The 25199-nt window shown below is 39.0% G+C and overlaps 1 protein-coding gene across 1 annotated transcript in view; it reads right to left on the reverse strand.

Annotated features, from left to right (window-relative positions):
• Positions 1–25199, reverse strand: part of SEMA3G (semaphorin 3G) — a gene marked incomplete at its 5' end in the record, with an annotated part of 106972 nt that overhangs the window by 62357 nt on the left and 19416 nt on the right. The window contains one exon of the mRNA XM_083353417.1: positions 242–402. Within this exon, the coding sequence (XP_083209543.1) occupies positions 242–402 (161 nt within the window). The remainder of the gene's footprint in view (positions 1–241; positions 403–25199) is intronic.

Below are 25199 nucleotides of genomic sequence, written 5' to 3' on the forward strand. Positions count from 1 at the left end.
TAGAATGAACTGAGAACTTATAGTTCCAGTCTCAGCTGAGTACAGAAAACATTTGATGGCCATAAATAAGCCATAGTCTCTGGCTTCTTTCATTCTGTGTTCTATGAGAATCAGTAGAATAGTCTCCTTTTAGAAGCCACCATGAAGAGGGACCATGTGGAGCAAATTTTAATTATTCTTATGTAAATAATCAGTACTATTACAAAACCTGACTGCAAACAATCCATCTTAAGAGCATTACCTCCTTAACATCCATATTGGTTTGGTCTAGCCGAAGCGAGTACAGAGTATCCTTTCCTCCAATGAATAGGCGGTCACGGTATTCATCTAGGTACAGGGAGCGAAAGTCTAAACTTCCCCGGTGACCAAGAAACAGGACTGAGCGGTTAGTGGCCAGGAGATCTAAGAGACAAGAATCAAATGACAAAACAAAAAAGTTAGGAAAAATAAGTTGAAACAGAAGATGTTCTCTGTATCACATAGCTTGGGTAAGCCATTGCTTTGTTTGGGCATAAGGCACAATTCAACAAAAGAAGGTAGCAACAAGTGAGTAACAGCAAGTGGCTGAGGATTTGCTGGGATTAAAGTCTCATTCTTTCCAATGTGTCTTGCCCATTACATTTTCCATTTTTGCAAGTATAGGCTTTGGGTCAATTGCTATAGGATCTTTTGAGGCAATATTTAAACCAATGTCTATTTCTCTACCACTTATCATGGTCAATTGAATTGTAGTATAATTCACCCAATTTTCTTTCTTTACATAGCTCACTGATTTATATATTAACCACAGAGAGAGTTTGCACAACATGGTAAGCAATGTACTGACTAATTAGCAGCTCTGCAGAGCAGACAAAGACATAGTGTGTTTTGCTTGATTTTGGCTTAGTGTGTTTTGTAAGCCCATCTACTGTGGCTTGTAAACCATAGTTATAGCTTGGTGTGCTACATGACTGTAGCCAATTGCAGTTTAATAATAGGCTCATAATCAAATCATAAGAACTAGTTTACTGAATTCATACTGAACGCAAAAGGTGATAGGAAGACTTAACAGAATAACAGAGTTGGAAGGGACTTTGGAAGTACAATCTTCTGCTCAAGCAGAAAACCTTATACCATTTCAGACAAATCCAGTCTGTTCTTAAAAATCTCCAGTGTTGGAGCATCCACAATTTCTGGAGGCAAGTCATTGCACTTATTAATTGTTCTGTCAGAAAATTTCTCCTTGGTTCTAGGTTGGTTCTCACCTTGATTAGTTTCCATCCGTTGCTTTTTGTCCTGCCTTCAGATGCTTTGGAGAATTGCCCCCCTCTTCCTTGTGGCATATCAGTGCCTTATTTTCCCTAAATTCCTCTACAAAACTCATCTTTTCCATGAAGATTTTGGCAGAAATGCTTAGTTGTACTCCAAAATGTTACTAAACCTAAGAATGTATATTTTAAAAAACATATTCAGGTTATTCCTGGATCTCTCTTCTTTTCTTTTTATCTGCTTTAAATTGAGATTGTGATTTTCTCAGGATGAGAATCTTTAGAACTTTATTAAACTGCAAACCTATAGCATTCCTTCTATTTTTCTCTAGTTCAGGTGAGTAGGAATCTCAAAGTCCCAAAACTCAAAGGTTGTAGAATTACAAAATTAAGGGGGTGGGGGACCACTAAAGGGGAAATTTCCTCTGGATCACAAGGCCAGGAAAGGGGAGGGAGGGGTCTTAGAATGGAGCAATCAGCCACATTCAAGAACTTTTGCCCTCTCTGCTCTCCTTCACAGAACCCTCTGCAAAAAAGGATCCAAGGGGACCAAAATGGCAGCCATCAAAGCCCCACCCAGTGCGTGTACAGCAGTCATACATATGTAGCAAGGGATGGGGCTTCAATCTGCAGTTCTGCCCACTCTTTTGGTCCCCTTATTCCTCTTGCAGAGAATAAGAGCAAGGTGGATGGACTCAGCTATAGTGGCAATGAGTGCATCGCTGGGAGACAAACAGATTAAGGATAGATCATCATGGGGAAAAATCTGTGTAGCTGCTAGAAGTTGAAAATGATTTTATGGCACATATTTAATCAATCAAACTGCTTTGCAGTTGGTTCTGCATAAGGATGCATTAGGGAATTTTCTTTCTGGGTTTTTTCTCCATAGCTATGTTGCCAGATATGGCTGATTTTCAAACTTAGTCTATCTTTTGCTGGCTTCTCCAGCCACATCAAATTTAATCCTATTCTGTTCAGGGTTGGGTTTTTTTTAACATTACCATGTTGACCCACAGACAGCAGTCCTGAGCCTCTTTACATCATTTTTCCAAAATTCTTTTGGGTTGGAAAGAACAAAAAGTTGGTGGGAAAAGAACTGGAATAGAGAAGAGCAGGGCTGGAGACTGGAATGCTAAATAGAAAGAATCCAAATTATAACCTTTTCTTGTGGTCTTGTTTTGCATAGAAAGATATACACACATGCATACAATTTCCCACTCTTTTTTGTGCTATAAAATGAAGAGAGATCATATGGTTAATTTTCTAGTGCAAGTCAAAAGACAAATACATTTCTCATATCAGTGCATGCCAGACGACAGTGACAGATTCAAGTAGTATCTCAGAAAATCTGATAAATCCTTTTTTTAAAAAAAATACTTTTTAAAAAGCTGTTTAATCTTTCAGTGTGTTATTCTTACTCATTAAACATCTTTCTTAGTTTAAAAAAGCACACACTTCTGAAACTGAGAACCACAAAATCTGAGAATGTTCTTACTTGGCATAAAATCCAAGAACTGTGGAGTTCTTGGTGCTCTCTGAGCTTGGTTGTAAGAGAACTCCAAGAACTCTTCTTGGTTTACTGAAAAACACATAGTCTAGTTTCAGGGAGGGTGTAGGGCCTGGAAACGGTATTTTAACATCATCTGTGTAAGCCCTAAGAAAGTACTGCAAGATGACAAATGCCAAAATTAATCTTTTTCAATTCCACAAACTTCTCAAGTTTCAGGGACAGAAGCAGGGGAGAGGAGTTATAAAGGCGGATTTCTCTAAATCAATTACTACAAAAGTTTCTGCTCTTGATGATATATACCAGGGGTGTCAAACTCAATTTCATTGAGGGCCACATCAGCATTGCGGTTGCCCTCAGGGGGCCGGGTGGGGGTGGCCTGGGTGGGCATGGGTAGAGTGCGTATGGCCTACTGGGTGGGCGTGGCCAGCTCTACATCGTTTGCATCAAGGGTGCCTATGAGGGCCTGGGCAGGAGTGGGACAGATCTGAGGGTCTCTGACAGAAGGAGGGTCTCTGGGCCAGGGCCAAGGCAGTGGGGGCCGTTCCCTCACTGTTTCCAGGATGGCTTCGCGGGCCGCATGAAACCATTTCGCGGGCCGCATCCGGCCCCCGGGCCTTGTGTTTGACATGTCTGATATATACTGAATTTGTCAAGAATCAAATGGCTTCGTGTCAGGGAAATTGGATGCAGTAAAAACAATTTTGAACCCTGGTTCAGATTTCTACTTGGGTTAGGAAGAAGGGGATGGCTAGAAAGGTAGTATTTGTTCCATCCGCCATGTCTCAGCAGCAATAATGCTAGTAGAAAAGATGGGGTTTAAACCTGGTGAAATAACACCTATGCTAGGAGGGCCATCTTTTTATTCTGAGAACTTCCCAAGAGATTTTTCTAGCTAGGAAAGCTATGTACTCCTGCGGAAAGGCTGGAAGGAGTGGCCATTATCTGGGAGTGAAGACAGAAGGATTCTTTAAGGCTGATAAAAAGGCTAAAGGATAAATGCTCTATAAAGCAGTCAATCGTGTGACAAGGATAACTCCCCAACAGTTGCAGAATGAGTCTTAACTGTGGCTCCTGAAAGCTGGAGTGGATTTGAGGTCTTGCAACACTATGGGGAAAAGTCAGGAAAAGAAATGTGGGGAAAAAGAGATGAGAGAAGAGCACACAGGGTTTCATAAAAAGAGAAACTAGTAATATTAATTAAAACCCTTTTTATCAATAAAGGAGAATATTTGTAGTTCAGGGTGGAAATGAGGGGTCCATGGTACTCTCTGAGTTTGGTTGTTTGCTTGCAGATTTTCATTACCCAAACTAGGTAAAATCATTAATGCTAGTCCTCTAGCACTGATGAAGTTACCTAGTTTGGGTAATGAAATGTCTGCAAGCAAACAACCAAGCTCAGAGAGCACCAAGGACCCCTCAAAAACCTTTATAAAAAGCTGAAGCCCAGTAGATGCTCTTCATGTGTGTTCCTCACCCTCCTTCCACTGGGTCATTATGTTTTGGGGTAATGAGAAATCTCAATGTACCTAATGGTCAAAGCACCTGACATGGCAATAAACAAAGGTCGAAACGCTCATCATGAGATGTAGCCCACACAGAAACCAACAGGTTAATGAAGCCTGTTGCCTGTTGTTCTTTAACGTAGGAGGAGATACAATATCTGCAAAAAAAAATACCATCTGTAATTTTTCTTCTCGATTGTCTACTCATTAAAAGAAAAATATTTGCAGACTGAAATTTATTTGAGCTTTCTCATGTTAAATATGACTGACCAAGGTCAGGAGGATGTGATATTAGAATATATAAACATCACATATATTCCTGAACGTTACAATCATCACTATGGAATTCACTGCATTAACATTTCCTCCTGTTGTAATGCTGAAATACTGTTATGATGAAGTTTTAAGATGGAAACAGTCTTAGTGAGAAGAGGCCTCTGTCAAGTCAGATGGTTAGTGTCAATTGCACAACATAACTGTTCTGTTGTATAGTGATGAGAAAATGCAAGGAGGAGAAATCCCCCAGGGAATTGTTTCACACATGTAGGAATCTATCTTTTTTTTTTTTGCCCCTGAAGATGGTGAGCTTGGAGTCAGGTGCTAGTCATGCTGAATAGTTCCCAGCTGTTAACAGGCATGCCAATACAGAAAGCATCCTTGGAGACCAGCATTCCAGTTGGCTTCCTAGGCATTCATCAGCTGCTTCTCTGTTTCTCTGGCAAGGTTGGAACTATTATATGAAATATAATTGTGTATTTATAACCCTTACTCCACAGGAGGATAAACCAGACCATATATCTCTGACCTTTTAAATCAGCACTGGCTGTAAGAATCTGACTACAGAATATTTTGCAATACCTAACAGGATTGCTCAGGTCTGACTCAGGAATTATTGAAATTCATTGCCAGGCTCTGCGCTTCCAGCTAAATTCTCAGACACATTTTTATTTCATTAATCTGTTCTTGCTAAATTGTGCCTTCCTTGAATATGCAACACCTTTGATTCAGTAGCTTTCTTTCCCCACCTCACTTTTGTCCCTCTAAAATCTAAGAATTCCCAGCAACATCTTCCTGTTTCCTACAAGTTTTCTCCATAAATCACAGCAGTAGAGGGAGGGAGGGAGGCAAATAGGATGACATGTGGGAGATGTTGCTGAGCAATTATAAGTTGGAGGGAGAAAAACAACCAATCCTGACCTCAGCATGTTCCTCACATACCAGATTCAGCTCTGGCTGACTTCATTTCACCCTCATCATCTTGGCTCAGCATTTAATCATTTGGTGCACCTTCTTGCTACCCTGAAAAAAAACGACTCAACAATTGCTGGCTCAAAGCTTATTCCAGAAGAATCCGGATTTTTCCTTGGGGTGGACAGTCCCAAAGTCCTTCAAGATTGCCTCCAAGTTATCCTGTAGAAAGATGAGTGGCCAATAAACACAATAAATAAAACAACAAAAAATCACTCTATTACCACAATTTGGGAACGCATGGAGAAGAAATGGGAAAATTAAGGGAAATACAAATGGATTTAATGACTCAATTTTTAAGTTAAGACAGTTGCTTATTGGGAGCTGAACATTTCTGACTTGCCTTCTTCACCATGACATCACCTTGTTAGAGTTTTGTATGTTTTGTTCTCTTAAAGTAAAATCCTAAGCCTTGCAGAATGCAGAGCCTGACTTGAGACTCAATACTTCTTTCAGAAAACTGCATTGCTCTTGATGAAATCAGGTCACACAATGCTCAAGGAACTTTAAAATTCATTCCTAAAAGGAGGCAAACAGGAACACTGACTCTTTTTCATGTCCACAAGAAATTCTACTGGGTATTTTGCACCGGGTGTCATAAATATCCTTGGGTCTCGGTGGCAAGGATCACCAATGAAATTCAATGGTAAAAAAGTAAGGTTTTACACTTAGCCAAGAAAAACCAAATGCACAGGTATAGTATAGGTGGTACCTTGCTCAATAGTAGTAACTGTGAGACGGATCTTGGAGTCCTAGTGGACAATCACTTAAATATGAGCCAAAAGTGTGCTGCAGCTGCCAAAACAGCCAACACAGTGCTAGGCTGCATTAATAGAGGGATAGAATCAAGATCATGTGAAGTGTTAATACCACTTTACAATGCCTTGGTAAGGCCACACTTGGAATACTGCATCCAGTTTTGGTCACCACAGTATAAAAAAGATGTTGAGACTCTAGAAAGAGTACAGAGAAGAGCAACAAAGATGATTAGGGGACTAGAGGCTAAAACATACAAGGAACGGTTGCTGGAATTGGATATGTCTAGTTTAATGAAGAAAAGGATGAGAGTTGACATGACAGCAGTGTTCCAATATCTCAGGGGTTGCCACAAAGAAGAGGGAGTCAAGCTATTCTCTAAAGCACCTGAAGGCAGGACAAGAAGCAATGGATGGAAACTAACCAAAGAGAGAAGCAACCTAGAACTAAGGAGAAATTTCCTGATAGTTAGAACAATTAATCAATGGAACAACCTGCCTTCAAAAGCTGTGAATGCTCCAACACTGGAAGTCTTTAAGAAGAGAATGGACAGCCATTTATCTGAAATGGTATGGGGTTTCCTGCCTGAGCAGGCGGTTGGATTAGATGACCTCCAAGGTACCTTCCAACTGTATTATTGTTGTTGTTGTTGTTGTTATTCATTGCACAGTCAGCCAGATGTTCAGACTGGATTTGGCATTTTTGTCTACCTATCGAGTCCTTACCAAGGACCTGGGATAGCAGATGTGGATGTTTGATAGTATTACAGATATCGTCACAGGATGGAAGCAGTTCCTAGTACGGCCGCCTTTTGCAATTGACTAACGGCAATGGTATTCAAGTCGTGCTCAAGTTGTTTTGGGATTGCACCCAAGGCACCTATTACAAGGCACCTATTGGTACTACCCTTGCTTGCCTTTGCCACAGTCTTTCTATTTCTATTTGTAGGTCTTTGTATTTTGTTATCTTCTCTAGTTCTTTCTCGTCTATTCTGCTGTCTCCAGGCACTGCCACGTCCACTATCCAGACTTTTTTGTCTTTCTTATAGACAATTGTTAAGTCCAGGGTGTTATGTTGCAGGTGCTTATCTGTTTAAATTCTGAAGTCCAAGAACAGTTTAACTTTATCATTTTCTATGACTTTCTCTATTTTATGATCCCACCAGTTCTTGCTTACAGGCAAATGATATTTCTTGAAGATCTTCCAATGCACCATTGTTGCTACTTTGTCATGCCGCTGCTTGTAGTCTGTCTGTGCAATCTTCTTGCAGCAGCTTACCAGGTGGTCCACTGTTTCTTCAGCTTCTTTGCACAGGCAGCACTTACTGTCTATTGCTATGTTCTCAGTTTTGACTTTGTAGGCATTTGTCCTTAAGGCCCGGTCTTGTGCAGCCAGAATTAGTCCCTCGGTCTCTTTCTTCAACTTTCCTGCTCTTAGCCATTGCCAGGTCTTGTTATTATCTGCTTTCCCAGCTATTTTTTTTTAATGTAATGGCCATGTAGTGCTTTGTCTTCCCATGCCTCTATTCTGTACTTCATTGGTCTTTCTTGTAGGCCAGTTTGGTCTCTCCAGTAGTCAGTAAGCCTTCCTGATATACTAATTTCAGTGCCTCTTCATCATTGTCCTTCAGATATTCTTCCAAAGCCATTTTTTCTTCTTCAACCATCTGATGTACTTGCAGCATTCCAAGTCCACCTATTTGCCTTGGTAGATAGAGTCTGTCAATGTCACTGTGTGGATGAAGGGCATGATTCATTGTCATTATTTTTCTAGTCTTACTATCCATTGCTTTTAGTTCTGCTTGAGTCCAGTCCACTCTATTCCAGCTGTGTATCTAATGACTGGAATTGCCCAGGTGTTGATTGCCTTCATGGTATTTCCTCCATTGAGTTTGGACTTTCTTCTTCACTCTTTTGATGTATTCACCTCTAATCTTTTTCTTGACTTCAGTGTGCTTGATGTTGTCAGCTTGAAGGATACCCAGGTATTTATAGTAATCTTCCTCATCCAGATTCTTAATGTTATTTTTGTGGGGCATCTTGATTCCTTCAGTTTTCACTATTTTTCCTTGTTTGAGAGTAAGTGTGGCACATTTGTCCAAGCCAAACTCCATTGCAATATCTTGGCTATATGTATGGACAGTGTTCAGCAGCGATTCCATTTCAGATGATGTTTTTTTCATACAGCTTCAGATCATCTCTGTAAAGGAGGTGGGATAGTCTGGCAGATGTTTTTGATGTTTGATAGCCATGTCCTGAGTTATTCAGTATTGTTGACAGAGGAAACAGTGCAATAACATATAGTAGTGGTGATAATGAATCTCCTTGAAATATTCCTCTCTTGATATTAACCTCTCCCAGTCTCTCACCATTGACCTGCAACTGTGTCTTCCATTGTGCCATCGATCTTTGCACAAATTTTCTGATATTTCTACTGACTCCTGTTATTTCTAGGCACTTGATTATCTAGTCATGTGGCAGAGTCAAATGCCATTTTGTAGTGAATTCATGCCACATTCAGGTTGGTCTTCCTTTTGTTGCAGTTTTCCAAGATCATTCTGTCTATTAGGAGTTCATCTTTTGTTCCTCTGCTATTGGGGTGGTTTCCTTCTGCTCAGGTGGAAAGAGATTGTTTTCAACTAGATGCTGTTGTACTGCATCACCTACCACAGCAGTTAGCAATTTTCAATCACTGTGTATTTGCAACAGGTAAACACCTTTTCTTCCAGTAGTTCTGCAGCTGCTCAACCAACAGTCCTGAGTCTTATAACCCATTTTTCACCAACTATCCAGGAACTCCAACATCTAGCGCAGACCTTGTTAACCTGGGCGACATCCAAGCCGGTATGACATTCTGAAATTTACGTCTCACCATATTTTTTATTGAAGAGACACTCTTTATCTGACTCCTCTGATGAGACCTGTCCAGTATGGTTGAACCTCTGGCATAGCTCTCATCTTTCTCAGAGTACACAAGCTCCACAACCACGTCAAGATAGTTCCTCACTGGAAGTTGTTTTTATTTTTATATTATTATTATTATTAATTATTATTATTATTATTATTATTATTATTATTATTATTATTAATTATATTGTGGGCCTGAAACACCATATGTGGACATCCTACTCTGAGGGTGAAGGTTCATTTATAGAGAAAAACAGAACACTGATACTGACATCCCCTAAACTCTGCTGAAGATGTTACCTAGCCTGGTAACGAAATATTTGGAAACCAATCTACAAGCTCAGAGAACAAACCTTCACCTTCATCCTACACCCGAGCTACAGATGTTTGCCACTATTGCACAGCCTGCTTTCTCATATCAATCGACACTTCCAAATGAGCTCAAATGTAATGGACGATATCATCCATTAAAGGCCAGGCAGGGACAGAAGCCTCCTGTTCTGATCTTTGTGGACTGCATGCCAGAGCCCAGCACTACAGCAACTGTCCTACTGTGGCTCTTCCATTTGGCTGGACATAATTATTGAGACTAGGGTAGAAGGCAACAATAAGTCATGCTGCCTCTTCCCATCCCTCAAAAACACTGTAATTTTTCCCACTAACAAGCCTTTATGTGGAGCCCTCTCCATTAATTCCCCAATTATGTGCCTCTTGGTAGAAAACAGTCCTTTTTCACCACACATCTGGAACGGTTTTGACAGTCTTCCAATAAAAGGAATGATACGTCATGCTTCACTGCCAAGTCCCCTAAGACCACACACTTCCCCCTCCCCTCCACAGATGTCAAATCAGAATTAGGATATTAAGGGGGCAGTAAATTATTAGAACAAAAAAAAGGCAGGTTAGTTTGAGGAAGCCTCTCTTCAAGCTAGGATATCCTCATTATTCACTAGAGCAAAAAATCAGGTAAAATAAAGGTACGTATGTCACATGGCAAAGCAGCCAAATCCTTCACCCCAAACCTATATTCAGCACTAGGGTCAGTCCTCCTATTAGGCAAAAGGAATCAATCACTTCTGGGGGCAGTATAACAAAATTTGAAAGAGGAAAGCATGTGCCACATATTCATTCCAATAGCTGTTACACTAGTCTGCTCTCTGTACCATCAAGACTATCAAAGAAAGATGAAATTATTTGGCCGGAAAGCTTTTATAAATGGAACAGGATAGTGCAGCATCTGTTTTATACTTCAGAGATTAAGATAGTTCGACTGATTTGTTTTTCAACCACCTGTGGTCTTCAATGCCAATTTAAATACTCCCTACTTAACTGAGATAATACTAGAAGATTAATTTAGATCAGCAGTCCAGTCATTACCACATTGGACAGCTACAGGAACTGATGGAATATCCACTGTAATATAGCAAGCAACAGAAAAAGAATCAGTCAAGATTTAAACCAAGCTAAGCCAGTAAACCTGGAGAATGACATAGGAGCCAACAGATTGTAAGATATTCCCATACCAAAAAAAAGAGACCTAACAGAGTGTGCAGACTATCATACAATACCCTTAATTCCCACGCTGGCGAAATAATGCTTAGAATCATGCAATGCAGATTCAAATTTTATGTGGAAAAAGAGATGCCAGATGTTCAAGAAAACACCAAGGAACAAAAGACATCATTGCTGGTGCACATTGATCACTGGGAAAGCCAAAGAATAGCCAAACAGAAATCACTACGTACTTGATTGATTATAGAAAGACCTTTGATTGTGTCAATCACATCAAGCTCTGGAATGTGCTTAGAAACTGGGAATCCAAGAACATCTTGTTCTCCTCGTGAAAAACTTATATACGGATCAGGAAGCCACAGTATGGACAAAACATGATGAAACAGACTGGCTCTAGGAAAACTGGATTGGAAGAGTATGGCTTTACGTTGGAGGAAGAAAATTAATAATCTGCACCATGGTGATGATACTTCTAACCAAAAAAATGGAAAAGATCTGCAAACTCTAGTAATAAAAGCCAGGGAGCTCAGAAAAAAAAATAGAACTAAAATTAAATAAAGAAAACGAAAATCATGAGAATAGATACAACAACAAGCTTTGGAACTGGCAATAAAGATATCAAAATCAGCCATAAAGGAACAAACAGTAAAGAAATTAAAACCGCAATCTAGCTTTTGATACAGCAATTGTTCAAATGTCACAACGTAGCTATACTTACAAAGATCATAATCATCTTGATGAAATATAATCAACCAATCATTTAACTAAGACAATAATTAGGATCCGGTTATCAGTTGTCAATGGGGAAGCCAGATTCATTTAACAACTGTGGCAAGAAAAGTCATAAAATGGGGCAAATGTCTCACTTAGCAACAAAAAATGGAGGGCTCAATTGTGGTCATAAGTTGAGGGCTACCTGTACACCCCATCAAATTCCATCTTCAAGTGCCATCAGGCTAGATTAGGGAAAAAAAGTTGTGCATGAGATAGTAAATCTAAATGAGAATGGCCTGCACCTCAGAGATATAAAAGCAGCCCAGTTCTGAGTTTAGTGTGGGTAAATAAATTATCAGATGTTTGAACCGAAGACTAGCAGGTTGTGTGCAACATGCTGAATGCACTCTTCAATTCTTCTGTCATCAGCTTCTCTCATGTAGCTTTCTTAATCTCTTTGCAAATCCTCCCCTTGAGTTTCTTCTCTCTGCTTTCAAAGGAGTTTATTTTAAAAACCCAATGTCCTCCCCAGCCCACATCCCAGGGTTGTTTTCTTTAGCTGTGTCATTTATTTCTAGTTGAGGCTTTGCTTATTTGCGTTGGGCTGGGTAATTATTTCTCTAGAGAAATTGGTTGGGCTCAGACAGGGCCAAAATCACTTGAACCTATGAGAGAGCAGAGACAGAAAATAATTACTAACCCCGCTGGGATCACAAAATGCATCCTATCAACACAAGGGAGAGCTTGAAGGGATGAGAAAGAGGGTGTAAACAACAGATTTGCAAATGACAAGAAAAAGCTAAAACAATCCCCAGCTATAACTAATTTGAAGCCTGTATTGACCTATAAGAAGAAAACCAGTATATAGGAACAACCTCTTTGAAAGACACAGCTGCCCTCTTCCTTGTTTTAAAATGTACCAAAATTGAAATCATGGGGTGGTTATTTTTTTAATTATATACCAAGATTTCTGCACTACCACCTGAGAAGTTGATCCGATATCAACTTAATTAATTTATTGCTATGCAGGACTGTAGAATTGTAGTGACCAGAGCTACACTTATCTACTAATATTTTATTAAGATGCAGGATTGTAGTGAGCGCAAGAAAACAAGAAAATATTCAGGATTCCTACCAATACCTGAATGGAAAATTATTCTACCTTGGCCTCTGCTACCCTATGCAATAGCAAACCCCAAAAACATCTGAATACATACACACACACAAACACGCACACACATGCACAGAGAGAGAGAGAGAGAGAGAGAGAGAGAGAGAGGGAGAGAGAGAGAGCAGAAGGATATTGGCAGTAGAGTTTCCAGAAGCAATTCACTGAAGACACTTATAGCTGCTTTCCTGTCACAGATTCCAAGAGTAGGCCACAAATAAACTATTTTATTGGACAAAGGAATCCAATAAAAATCCAACAGGAATAGTTTTTTTAAGGCAAGAAAAAATAACTAAAATGCTTATGCAAATTTTGAGGAGGTAAGGTAAGGTAGGACAGGACAGGATAGGATAGGATAGGATAAGGTAAGATGAGATGAGACAAGACAAGACGAGACGAGGCAAGACAAGGCAAGGCAAGGCAAGGCAAGGCAAGACAAGATAGCTCTCTAGGAAGACAGTTCCACAGACAAATGGTTATAACTTGTGCCATCTTCCTTCCAAAACAAAATCCCTCCTCCAGGCTCATCTCAGTTAGAAACTCAGCTGGGTCCTTTGCCAATGTTTTTTCTATGGAAAAAATACATCATTGAAGCATCAACCACCATCTGATGCCTGACAATGATGGCCTGTCAGGCTCCAGAAACCAAGAAAGACACATTGAAATTCTAAGCAGTGTCCTTTATTGTTCCTCACCCACAGGCAGAAATCTTGCTAAACTAAAGCAGACTACCTGCACCACAATCATATACATACTCTAGAAACTATGAGGGAGAAGCTATCTTCACTCTCTTTCTCCCACACAAACTATCTAAACTGCATTGTCTCTTGTTCTCTGGAAGGCACACCCTCCCTCTTGGGAATTATTATTTATTAAATGTATATGCTGCCCATCTCACTATTTAAGTGACTCTGTATGGCTTACAACACAATGAAAGCCAGAATATAAAAACATTAAAATTAACAAAGATTGGATTAAACTAGGAACAAATACATGAGTGGAATGGAGATGGGGTCTTCTTTCTTAGTGCACTAACCATCTCCAGCATGGAACATCCCCACTGGGGCCCTAATCTAATGGGCTCTGGGAGTCCATCATACCCAACAGTAGTGTCATGGTTCCAAGAGATGAATCTCTTTAAAACAACTTGGAGGCATTGTTTTCTTTAAAGAATCTTTTATTCGAGAAACAAAGTATCGGCGCTACAGTTGAAGCAAAAAACTGAGTTCCCCTCCCCTGGCACAAAGTAGCAAAGCACAATTCCCTCCTCCAATTAACAGTCATAAATCGCATTCCCCAATTAACTTGAAGTGTGGGCTTTCTCCCCAGCTCTCCAGCCCGCCAAATCTCTATCAACTCTGGACCTAATAACCTTGAGGTCCCACAGCTGAATTATTATTTTTATGACTAGCTGCACTCTCACCCACATTCCCCCTCCCAGCATCAACGAACATCATCGACAGAGGAAAAAATGGCTACATTTCCATCTCTTGTCAAAGCAAGAACATCCGATGTTAGCAGCGTTGACAGGTAGCTTATCTCCAACTTTTCTGGCCTTTTGGAAAGCCATGAAGACCAGGCTATTTTCTCAGGGATGGGGGGTCAGGAAGTTATTTATTTATTTATTTTATTTTATTACATTTATATACCGCCCTTTCCCGAAGGACTCAGGGCGGTTTACAGGGTGATTAAAAACAAAAATACAAAAGTTAAAAACAATTTTAAAAATTATATCCGTCCCTGAACAAATAAAACCCCAGTTAAAATTAAAATTAAAATTAAAATAATTAAAATTAAAATTAATTAAAATTAAAATTAAAATTAAAATTAAAATTAAAATAATTAAAATTAAAATTCTCAGCCTGGGTGAGAATTAGTTAGTTGAACCTGGGTGAATTGGTGTCCTTGGTTGCCATAGTACTTTTTTCTCATCTTTAGTTATTGTTTTCAGTTCACTGGTTGTATGGTTTTTAAATTTTGTAGCCACCCAGAATCATTTTTGCCTGAAGGTCATAGCACTCATCAATCAATCAATTTTCTCTTATAAAATTTATAAATCATATATTTCATTTGTATATATTATTTCAGATTATATGTATTGATATTTGGAGAGGCAAGCTTTTTTCTAATTGAATAGAGGTGCCACAAAACATATCTGTTAGATAAAAAGTGGAGAAACCTGGTGCCCTCTTGAATTTTATAGGATAAGGATGGGCAGGTGAGTTAAAATTGCTACTGGTCAACCTTACAAGCAAGAATAAGAATTTTATTAAAGGATATTAAGATTTGAAAAAGCAAATACTTTTATTTATTTACTTACAGAATTTGCACAGCTGCTCTCCTGCAAATCAACTCAGGGTTACCTTTGAATAAACAGTATACATGCACATTATCACGCAGAACCCCAAAACTGCACGTTATCCTTGTGTGTGTGAGAGAGAGGGAGACAGGGAGAGGGAGAGGGAGAGGGAGAGGGAGGGAGGGAGGGAGGGAGGGAAGGAAAGAAAGAAAAGAGAAAGAGAGAGAGAAAGAGAGAGAGAGAGAGAGAGAGAGAGAGAGAGAAAGAAAGAAAGAAAGAAAGAAAGAAAGAAAGAAAGAAAGAAAGAAAGAAAGAAAGAAAGAAAGAAAAACTGCTCTCCAACAATTGGCAGGCAATTAAGCAGAGACATTAGGGAAATTATCATGATTTCCTCTGCACCAAGAGTGCAAGCCATGTACCCTTAGGCACGTCCTCTAATATGGAATTAACTCCAAATTCACCCAGTCAGCAACATACAGTATTTCCCACTGTGAAAATTATAGTTCCCACTGCCAAGAATAGAAATTCAGAAACTTTCTCTCTGAGCTGGTTCCAGGCATTCCCAGGGAAACTACAACAGTACTGCCGCCCACCTGGCCAAGCCTCATTTCCCCTCCTGGGCAGATGGTACCTAGTGTCCCTCCTTAGGCATCCCAGCGAACCAAACATTGTTATTAAAGAGCAGTGGCCCAGCATAAGGGTCTTGCAGCTGTTTCATAGACCTTTGCCCTTCCCCTGTGTTCCCATGGATTCCCACAGAACACCCACAAACACACATGAAGGATATAACATGAGAAACGGTTTTCCATTCCTTAATTTTTTTATTCCATTTTCTACCAACTTCCTGAACATAACCATCCAGAACTATTACAAAATAGAGCTGGATGCGGATGAAGCTTCAAAAGAAAGGTTCCAATAGATCAGTATCTGGTTTGAATGTAACTGCACCAAATTATTATTTTTTTGAAAGACTGTTTGTAATTTTTTTTAAATAGTCTCTATATATTCGGTTAGAATCAGAAAAATGTGTCTGCCATTGGTTTACATATTTATAATTGAAAGAAAGATTTAAATTAGATAAAAAGAGTCATGGGGTTGACTTTGGGGAAAAATGAATCGGAAATCCTACTGCATGGTAGTGATGAACATATTATTGCTAAAGTTTAGAATTGTTATTGAATTTGAATTTGAAGAATGATTATGTAAAGCATTATATGATTTGGTGAGCAAAAAACTTTGGATATAATGTAATGCTTGAACAATGAGAGAATATGTGGACAAAAGGTCTAATATTTACACTAAATTATAATTTAAAAGAAAACTTTTATAAGATGATGTATCGTTTGTATTTAACATCATATAAGTTGTCAAGAATGTATAATCAAAAAACAGATTTGTGAACAACTAGAAGCAAACAAAGTTATAACTAGTAGCCAGCACAGGCTTGTTAAAAAGAGATCATGCCAAACAAATCTTATTTCATTCTTTAATAAAGTGACTAAATTAATAGGCCAGAGAAATGCCGTGGATGAAGAATACTTAGATTTCAGTAAGGCCTTTGACAAAGTAGACCTTAGATTTCAGTAAGGCCTTTGACAAATTCTCAATTATGCGCCAAAAGCGCCTATCTCTGTTAACCTTAATAATCTCCAACCAAACTAAACTATGATCAAAAATAGTTCTTGCATGTATCACGCCAAATGTCTCACAGTTCCAGATCATCCTTGAGTTCAAGTAAAAAGAATAAAAAAAGGTTTAGGCAGTCTCTAAGACAACTTGTTGTTAATTAGGAGCTTGCGTACCCATTCTCAGTTCAACACATACTTTTAGTCCATAACCCTAATATACTTTTCTAGCAAGCAAATAACATCAATCTTAAATTGTGTTAAATATTAAAAAAAAACTTTCTTTCTCCTCTATGATAAATTTAATCCATTGAGATTCTAATTTAAAAATTTAATCACCAATCTTGACACCCCAAAGCTTTTGGAGCACGTCTGTCATAACCCCCATAACTTCTTTGGACCGCGCCCCGTCCACAGCTTCACTGTAAGTATGCTTTGGAGATTCCATAACTTTCTGCTGGTCTTGCTCTTGCTCTCGTCTCGCTCTTCTTAGGGCGGCACGCGTCATCCTCTGGCCTCCTGCAACAATCGATGAGACTGTAACTTGATCCCCTCCAACACCATTGTCCTCTGTCTGTCTATCTGCAACATCTTGAAGCTTTCCCTCGCCGTATCCCTTTACAGCTTCCAAAAATGATAGGGGGGGTTGCTTTTAACACATTGCTATAAAAATCACGTGCCTGGGCCACAGTAACCAGACGATGTCTTTTACCTTCGTGCGTCACCACCAGTCCAACTGGAATCTCCCATCTAAACTTAATATCACATTTCTTAAGTTCCTGTACTAGAAATGCAAAATCTTTCCTTCTCCTTAAAATCTTCGGAGGAATCTCTTTTAAAACCAAGATTTCTTGCTCAGCCACTACCAATTTAGTATCATAGGCAGCTTGAATGACTTCATCTCTAATTACTCTCTTTGTAAAATAGACCACCACATCTCTGGGTAACTTCCTCTGTCTTGCAATCCATGAATTTACACGAAAAATTTTGTCCATATTTCCCTCAATTTCAGATGCTGGCTGGCCCAGTACCCCTTCCAGAGCCTCAGAAATCAGCTGCTTTAAATCTTCTTTACAATTCTCCTTTAACCCCCTGATTCTAATAGCATACTGCATCTGATGATACTGAACAAGGCTCAATTCTCCGTCCATTTTATCCCTTATATCTTCATTTTCTAATACCTTTGCTTCTAATAAAGAGTTCTTTTGACTGAGATCCTCCACTTTTACATCCAGCTGTTGCACACATTCAGCTACAGATTCAATCATAGACAACATGTCCACCCTCATTGCTCTAAACTTCTCTTCCATCTTCTTCTCCAATTTCTCCATTTTCTCCTCCATTTTCTCCTCCAGCTTTTTCAACTTTTCATCCATCATGTCAGACATCAATTGTGAATGCTTTCCAAGAGCATCTTGTAAATCCTTAAGCATCAATGCCGGAGGAGGTGCAGAAGGAAGCAAAGCTTGCAATGAGGTCTGTTGCACCAGGGAAGACCCCGCACTCTGAAGAGCTTTAGAAGTTTTAGCCGCCATCTTCCCCCACTTTCACTTATTGCGCACTTTCACTTTAAAGCTATAAAATCCATTGAGCTAGAGAGTAAAGATAAGAGTCCACATCACCTTGACCTCCTGTACCGCTCTGCCTGCATCTTGATAATCAAAAGTATTTCCTTTTGGCAGGGGTGGTTGCTAACGCCTGGGTCTGCTCCAAAAATCACGGAGCAGAGACGCTGCGCAGCTCGGAGCAACCCAGGCTTCGGGGGGGCTCAATCCTTCAGCCGCCCAAACTCTCAGCTCAGGCGGCCCCGGAGAGCTCAAGCCCTACCTGGGGCCTCAACCCCTCCTCTTCTCCTGAGGAGGGGGCTTCAAATCCATCTAAACAGCTGATTGGAAAAACACAGCTGCGGAGCGGGCAGCCCAAAAACGGCTGTCTTCAGCGTCGCGTCGCCACCGGAAGCCCTCCTCTTCAATATCTTCATAAATAACTTAGATGGGGGAATAGGAGAACTCACCAAATTTGCAGATGACACTAAACTGGCAGGAATAGCCAATATCTCAGAATCCAAAAAGATCTTGACAAACTTGAACAATGGGCCCTATCCAACAAAATGAAATTTAATGTGGAGAAGAGCAAAGTTTTACATTTAGGCAGGAAAAATCAAAGGTATAAGTACATATTAGGTGAGACCTGGGTCAAAAACAGTAACTTTAGAAGAGCCTTGGTGGAGCAGTGGGCTAATGCCTCCTTAAGTAACACCAGCTGCCTGCAATTAGTGCAGGTTAGAGTCCCACCAGGCTCAAGGTTGACTCAGCCTTCCATCCTTCCGAGGTAGGTAAAATGAGGACCCAGATTGTTGGGGGCAATAAGCTGACTTTGTAAAATGCCGCTTGGGGAGGGGGGGGAAAGCCCTAATAAGCAGGCATATACATAGAATGAAGGCTATTGCTAAGCACATTGATTTGTGCTTCTTAGATTGTAAGCCGCCCTGAGTCTTTGGAGAAGGGCGGGATATAAATGGGATTAAAAAAAACTGTGAGAGGGACCTTGGAGTCCTAGTGGATGATCACTTAATCATGAGCCAGCAGTGTGCAGCAGCAGCCAAAGAAGCTAATACAATCCTGCGTTGTATAAACAGAGGCATAGAATCAAGATCAGGGGTTTTATTTTATTCAAGGACCAAATTTAATTATTTTAATTGTTCTTAACTTTTGTAATGTGTATTAAATTCCTTGTGAACCGCCCTGAGTCCTACAGGAGAAGGGCGGTATATAAGTCCAATAAACATAAACAAACATAAACATCATGCGAAGTATTAGTACCACTTTATAAAATCCTAATAAGATCACACCTGGAATAATGAAAACAGTTTTGGTTACCATACTACAAAAAAGATGTTAAGATGTTGGAAAAAATTCAGAGAAGAGCAACTAAGACGATCAAAGACCTGGAGACTAAAACATATGAAGAATTGCAGGATTTGGGTTTGGCTAGACTAAAGAAAAGAAGTAACAGGGGTGACATGACAGCAGTATTCCAGTATTTGAAGGGCTGCCACAAAGAAGAGGGGGTCAAATTATTCTCCAAGACACCAGAGGGCAGAAACAATGGTTGGAAACTGATCAAAGAGAGAAGCAACCTGAAATTAAGGAAAAACTTCCTAACAGTGAGGACAATTAACCAGCGGAATAGCTTGCCTTCAGAAATTGTGGGCACTTCATCATAGGAGGTTTTTAAGAAAAGACTAGACAGTCACTTATCTGAAATGGTATAAGTTCTCCTGCTTGAGCAGGGGGCTGGACTAGAAGTCCTCCCAGGTCCCTTTCTATTCTATTCTATTCTATTCTATTCTATTCTATTCTATTCTATTCTATTCTATTCTATTCTATTCTAAATAAATGTTGGAAATGCAAATGTAAAAAAGAGACCTTTTATCATTTCTGGGGACATGTGATAAGGCAAAGAAATATTGGAGTACGATTCACATGTTAATACAGAAGATTCTCAAAGTGAATTAAACCAGAGACTTTTCTTCTGGGTTTAATGGAAAAAGTCTTGGGAAAACATTCGGAACTTTGATGTTATATATGACGGCAGCAAGATTACTTTATGCACAGAAATGGAAGGTCATTTTGATTCCTACAATGGATGAATGGTTGCAAAAGTTGATGGAGTTGGCAGAGATGGCCGAATTGACTGCTTTGATCAAAGAAAAAAATACAAATGCTTTTCTTTCTACTTGGAAACCATTTCTGGACTTGTGCTTGAGATGGAAAAAATATGAAACTTTGATTTGGGGTTTTACCAATTAATAGGTTTGTTGCTATAGTAATGGCTAGTTTATATTATTATGTAAAAGTAAAAAGTTGAGGTTTGATAATACTATCTTATTCTTTTTCACCAAAGGGGAGTCGGAAGTCAATGCCTTTTCTTTCTTTTTTCCCCCCCTTGCTCCACACTTTTCCCTTCCCTTTTTCCTCCCCTATTTTTCTACTATTTTCTTTCATATTTTTGTATTACATATTATAAACTAATAAATAAATTAAAGCTCTATAATATACTCATTCTCATTTAAGGGAAAATATTTTCAAGGCGGCTCATAGCGATAATAAAGCAACCCAATACAAAAGTGAAACTGAAAGCAACCCACCATTGCATCACCGGCTTCTACTCCAAATTGTGGAATGTGCATACCGGTTTGCCTAAATGATACCTTGCCCTTAATGATGTTATGGAGTGATTCAGTAATTCAATAATTTCAATATTTTTCCCCCTGAGAGCATTTATTCTGAGACTGAAGCACTTGTACATGAATTTTCAACTGTCCCAGTTGAAAATTGGCAATTGCAGCTAATTTTCATTAAATATTGCACCACTCCAGTTGCCCCCCAACGACCAACTCTGCATTTCCAGCTAACGGTCACTATTTCAAAGTTTCTGGAAAAGTGATTAGATTCTGTGCCATAGCAATTGCTGATAGCAGTCGCTGGTTCTGAACAAAATCCTGTTATGCTTAGTTTCTGTTATGTGCAAGGTTTTTATCCAAGATGCCTGGATATGTTTGGCACCTTGAGTTAAAAATAATAAAAGGACATACATAACTAAACAAACAAACAAACAAAGTTTATGGGATTTTGAATTTGTCCCTGTCCTACTTCTCACAAAAGTACCAAAGAAATCCCCAGTGGAACTTTCAATTTGGCTGAAATGAAATTCTTTTCGCTTCATAACAACACACCAAGATTGAAAAATAGCATCCATATGTATGGAATTTGTGCTATTGTTCAATTATTTTTTTAAAAAAACATCTTTTTTTTCTATAGCAGTGTCTCTCAATCTCAGCAGCTTCAAAATGTGTGGACTGCGACTCCCAGAATTCCCTATCCAATATACTGGCTGGGGAATTCTGGGAGTCGAAGTCCACACATCTTGAAGCTGCTGAGATTGAGAGACACTGTTTTCTATATAATGAGAAAGAAGCGAATGAAAATTAAGAAGACAGCAGTTAGACAATGAAAGCCTATGTACGTCCCTTTACATGTAAATGAAAGAGCCTTGGTGGAGCAGTGGGCTAATGCCTCCTTAAGTAACACCAGCTGCCTGCAATTAGTGCAGGTTCACATCCCACCAGGCTCAAGGTTGACTCAGCCTTCCATCCTTCCGAGGTACGTAAAATGAGGACCTAGATTGTTGGGGGAAATAAGCTGACTTTGTAATAATGCCGCTTGGGGTGTGTGTGAAAGCCCTAATAAGCAGGCATATACATAGAATGAAGGCTACTGCTAAGCTTGTAAGCCGCCCTGAGTCTTCGGAGAAGGGCGGGATATAAATGGAATTAAAATAAAATAAAATAAATAAGGAAATACTGCAATGCTGTACTAAAACCCTATTTTGGAAGCACCTGTACTGTTTTTTCCTAAGGCACCTTATAATGCTATTTATCGTAATTTCCAACCATCTTTAACTACTAGTGCTGCCTTCCCAGAATTCCTTCACAGTTCATCATGAAATCCACAAGCAAAGGCTTAGTTTGGAAAGTGACCCATCTTGCTGGCATTTATTACCTTTGTTTCAAAAAAAAAGAATTCTTCCAGCACTTTCCAGAAGAGAGAAAAGAGGAAATAACACAGCTGAAGGAGGAAGGGGAATATAATTTCAGACTGTGGACTAAGTGGGAATGGAACTTCATTTAAAAAATAAATTTCAAAGCCCCCCTCCCTAATTCCCACAAGACTATGATGGGAATAGAAGAAAAGAATGGTATTGTATATTAACCATGTAACAGAAAATTACCTGAGAGGCTTATTCATAGACTGCACCATCTTTCATATGAAACAGTACTGGCAAGGACAACACAAGAAAGCAGGAAAGGGGGCTGTGGGGAACTGGCATTAGTCCAGCAACATGGAAACTGGGTTTGCTTGCTTAGACATCCAAACCTATCAGAGCAACTCCAGTTAGTCAGAAAACTGCCCAGCTGGTCTTCCATCAAATGGACATTTGTTACATGCCTCGTGTTTTCATCCTCCTTCATCCTCCTCTATGATGGGTATCTAATAAGGTATTTCTCTTCTTCCTGAACATACAATGGCCTTCTTACCTATTCCTGTGGAAAGCTTCTCAACAATAGAAGTGCAACAAATAGCCACTTCAAAAGGAGCTATCTTTTCTGCTGTAATTAAACAAAAGTAATATTTTCCCACCTCAAAACAGCATTGGGCTTAAGCTCTCAGCCTTTTTTTGTTTCAGAAAACTTCCACCATAGAAAAGAGAGCTTTTATATTTGTATTAATCCAACAGGAATTTCCCCTGCTAAAGCATTATGGCCATTTCAAAAGAGATTAATGGCACAAGCAAGAGAAGAATGGCTGTGGGTCAACTCTGGCTTTGACTGCTTATGCCCAGCCCCCTTCAGACTTCACCAAAATTCATTCTCCTGAGGCAAAAGAATGAAGCATTTTGCAACATTATGGTGTATTACAAACAATACTATGCTATCTTTAGTGAATCCTTCAGCTTTACTGAAAGGAGTAATTTATAATCGAAATTTCAGTTCAACCATGCACCAGAGCTTTGGTCTTTGGGTGCTTCTTGAAAAATTACTTGTGTCATAAATTTTCTTCTGTATCAAATTACTGCAAATTCCTTTCACTTCTCCAGCAGGAGCTTTTCTCTATTAAAAAAAACCTATTTTTAGGCTTTTATTTTTCATAGCACCTTTAATTTTTACCGTTCTTCATTAACATTCCTGTATTCCTTCAGGTTATACTCATATGTGAATTCTAGGTAAGACAGTTCCTTCTTGTAAGATCTCAGGAGACATCATTTAGTGATGTGTCCAGCAGCAAAGCACCCTGAGAAATGTCTGCAGAACTCAAAATTAACAATTATTTTTAAAACAATCTCTCAGGACTGCAAAATCTCAGCATTGTTGCCTAAACGTCTCATTCAATTTAATGATCTTGTTCTATTTTATTCCTTTAAAAATATTAATGCCCAGCCTTTTAGAAGACTGAAAAATCATCTTACTACTAATTGATATTATTATTACTTCATTGTTATAAATTCCAAAGTGGTTACCAGCATTTGTAGCCAACATAAAAATGCAAGTTTTGAACAGCATGTCAATATTCTCTATCAAGAAAACATCCTTGCACATCCCCCAATAATCCAAATTAACAATAGGATCTCCTGCAAAGGCTGCAGAGACTTTTTGTGGCTGTGTCAGGAGTTGCCTTGCTCCAATTCAGCTCTGCCTGCTTTTGGGATACCAAGCTCTGTATGGAAAATAAAGGTCTTCCTATATTATCTGTTAAAGGCTAAGTCACATACAGTACAAAGAAACCAAGATAATAAATTAGTCACATATCAAGCTGTTCTAGGATGAAGTAGTGACCAATCAACATTTTTAAAAATCATGTAGGCAACGAAGTGCTTTGTATATGCAAATGATGTAAAGTTTATTTATTTTATTTATTTATTTTAATTCCATTTATATCCCGCCCTTCTCCGAAGACTCAGGGCGGCTTACAAGCTTAGCAGTAGCCTTCATTCTATGTATATGCCTGCTTATTAGGGCTTTTACACACACCCCGAAGCGGCATTATTACAAAGTCAGCTTAATTGCCCCCAACAATCTGGGTCCTCATTTTACCTACCTCGGAAGGATGGAAGGCTGAGTCAACCTTGAGCCTGGTGGGATGCGAACCTGCACTAATTTAACCATATAAGGCAGAAGTGAGCACTGAACCAATGAGAAATGGATATATTGCGTGATAGATAGATAGATAGATAGATAGATAGATAGATAGATAGATAGATAGATAGATAGATAGACAGACAGACAGACAGACAGACAGACAGACAGAGGCAGGCAGTATTGTAACCGATGCTGTTATCTGCTCTTGCAGGACACATTCGACTATTGTTGCTGACAATAGCTTGTTTATTTATTTATTTATTTGAAAAAGGTAAAAGAGCAGTTGTCATTTACACATGTCTCATCAGTTCTCTACCTAAACAGCTTGTGGACATGAAAGTATCGTCAAATATGCCCACATGTTTCATTCAAATTTTCTTTTTTTTAAAAAAAAATAAATTTTATTGAATATACAGTTAAAACACAGAAAACACAGTGGACATGATACAACTTCCCTGGCTTAAACAATACTATTAGTATTTACCTTGTGAAAAGAAAAAGAAAAAGGTCTCTTTACAATATGACAAAATATACATATAATCTGTAAACTCTCTAGTAAATATTCTTTCGATCATGTACATTATAGTTAAATAACTTTCAATTCTATCTTATAGAGAATACTGGTGTAAAGATTTCTAAGCTGTCGACTTATCAATCAACATTTGTCCCAGCCGTCCTCCTTAACTCTGGCCATTTATACACTTCATTCCAAATTTCATAATAGTCTCTTTCAGTTTTGTTCTTAAGCTCTAATGTTAACCTATCCATTTCGGCGCAGGATAGGATATTTATTTACTACTTCTTCGGTGGGGGTTTCTCTTCCCTTCCATTTCTGAGCACAGGCTAGTCTTGCTGCAGTTAGAATATGCAGTACTAAATATAAAGATCCTTTACTGAATTTATCCTTAGTAATCCCTAATAAAAAAGTTTCTGGTTTTAATTCATTTTTTTGTGATATCTCTTCCAGCCAATTTTTTATCTGATGACAAAATTCTTGAGCTTTTGGGCACTCC

Source organism: Vipera ursinii, assembly GCF_947247035.1.
Source record: "Vipera ursinii genome assembly, chromosome: 2".
Taxonomy (NCBI): Eukaryota; Metazoa; Chordata; class Lepidosauria; order Squamata; family Viperidae; genus Vipera; species Vipera ursinii.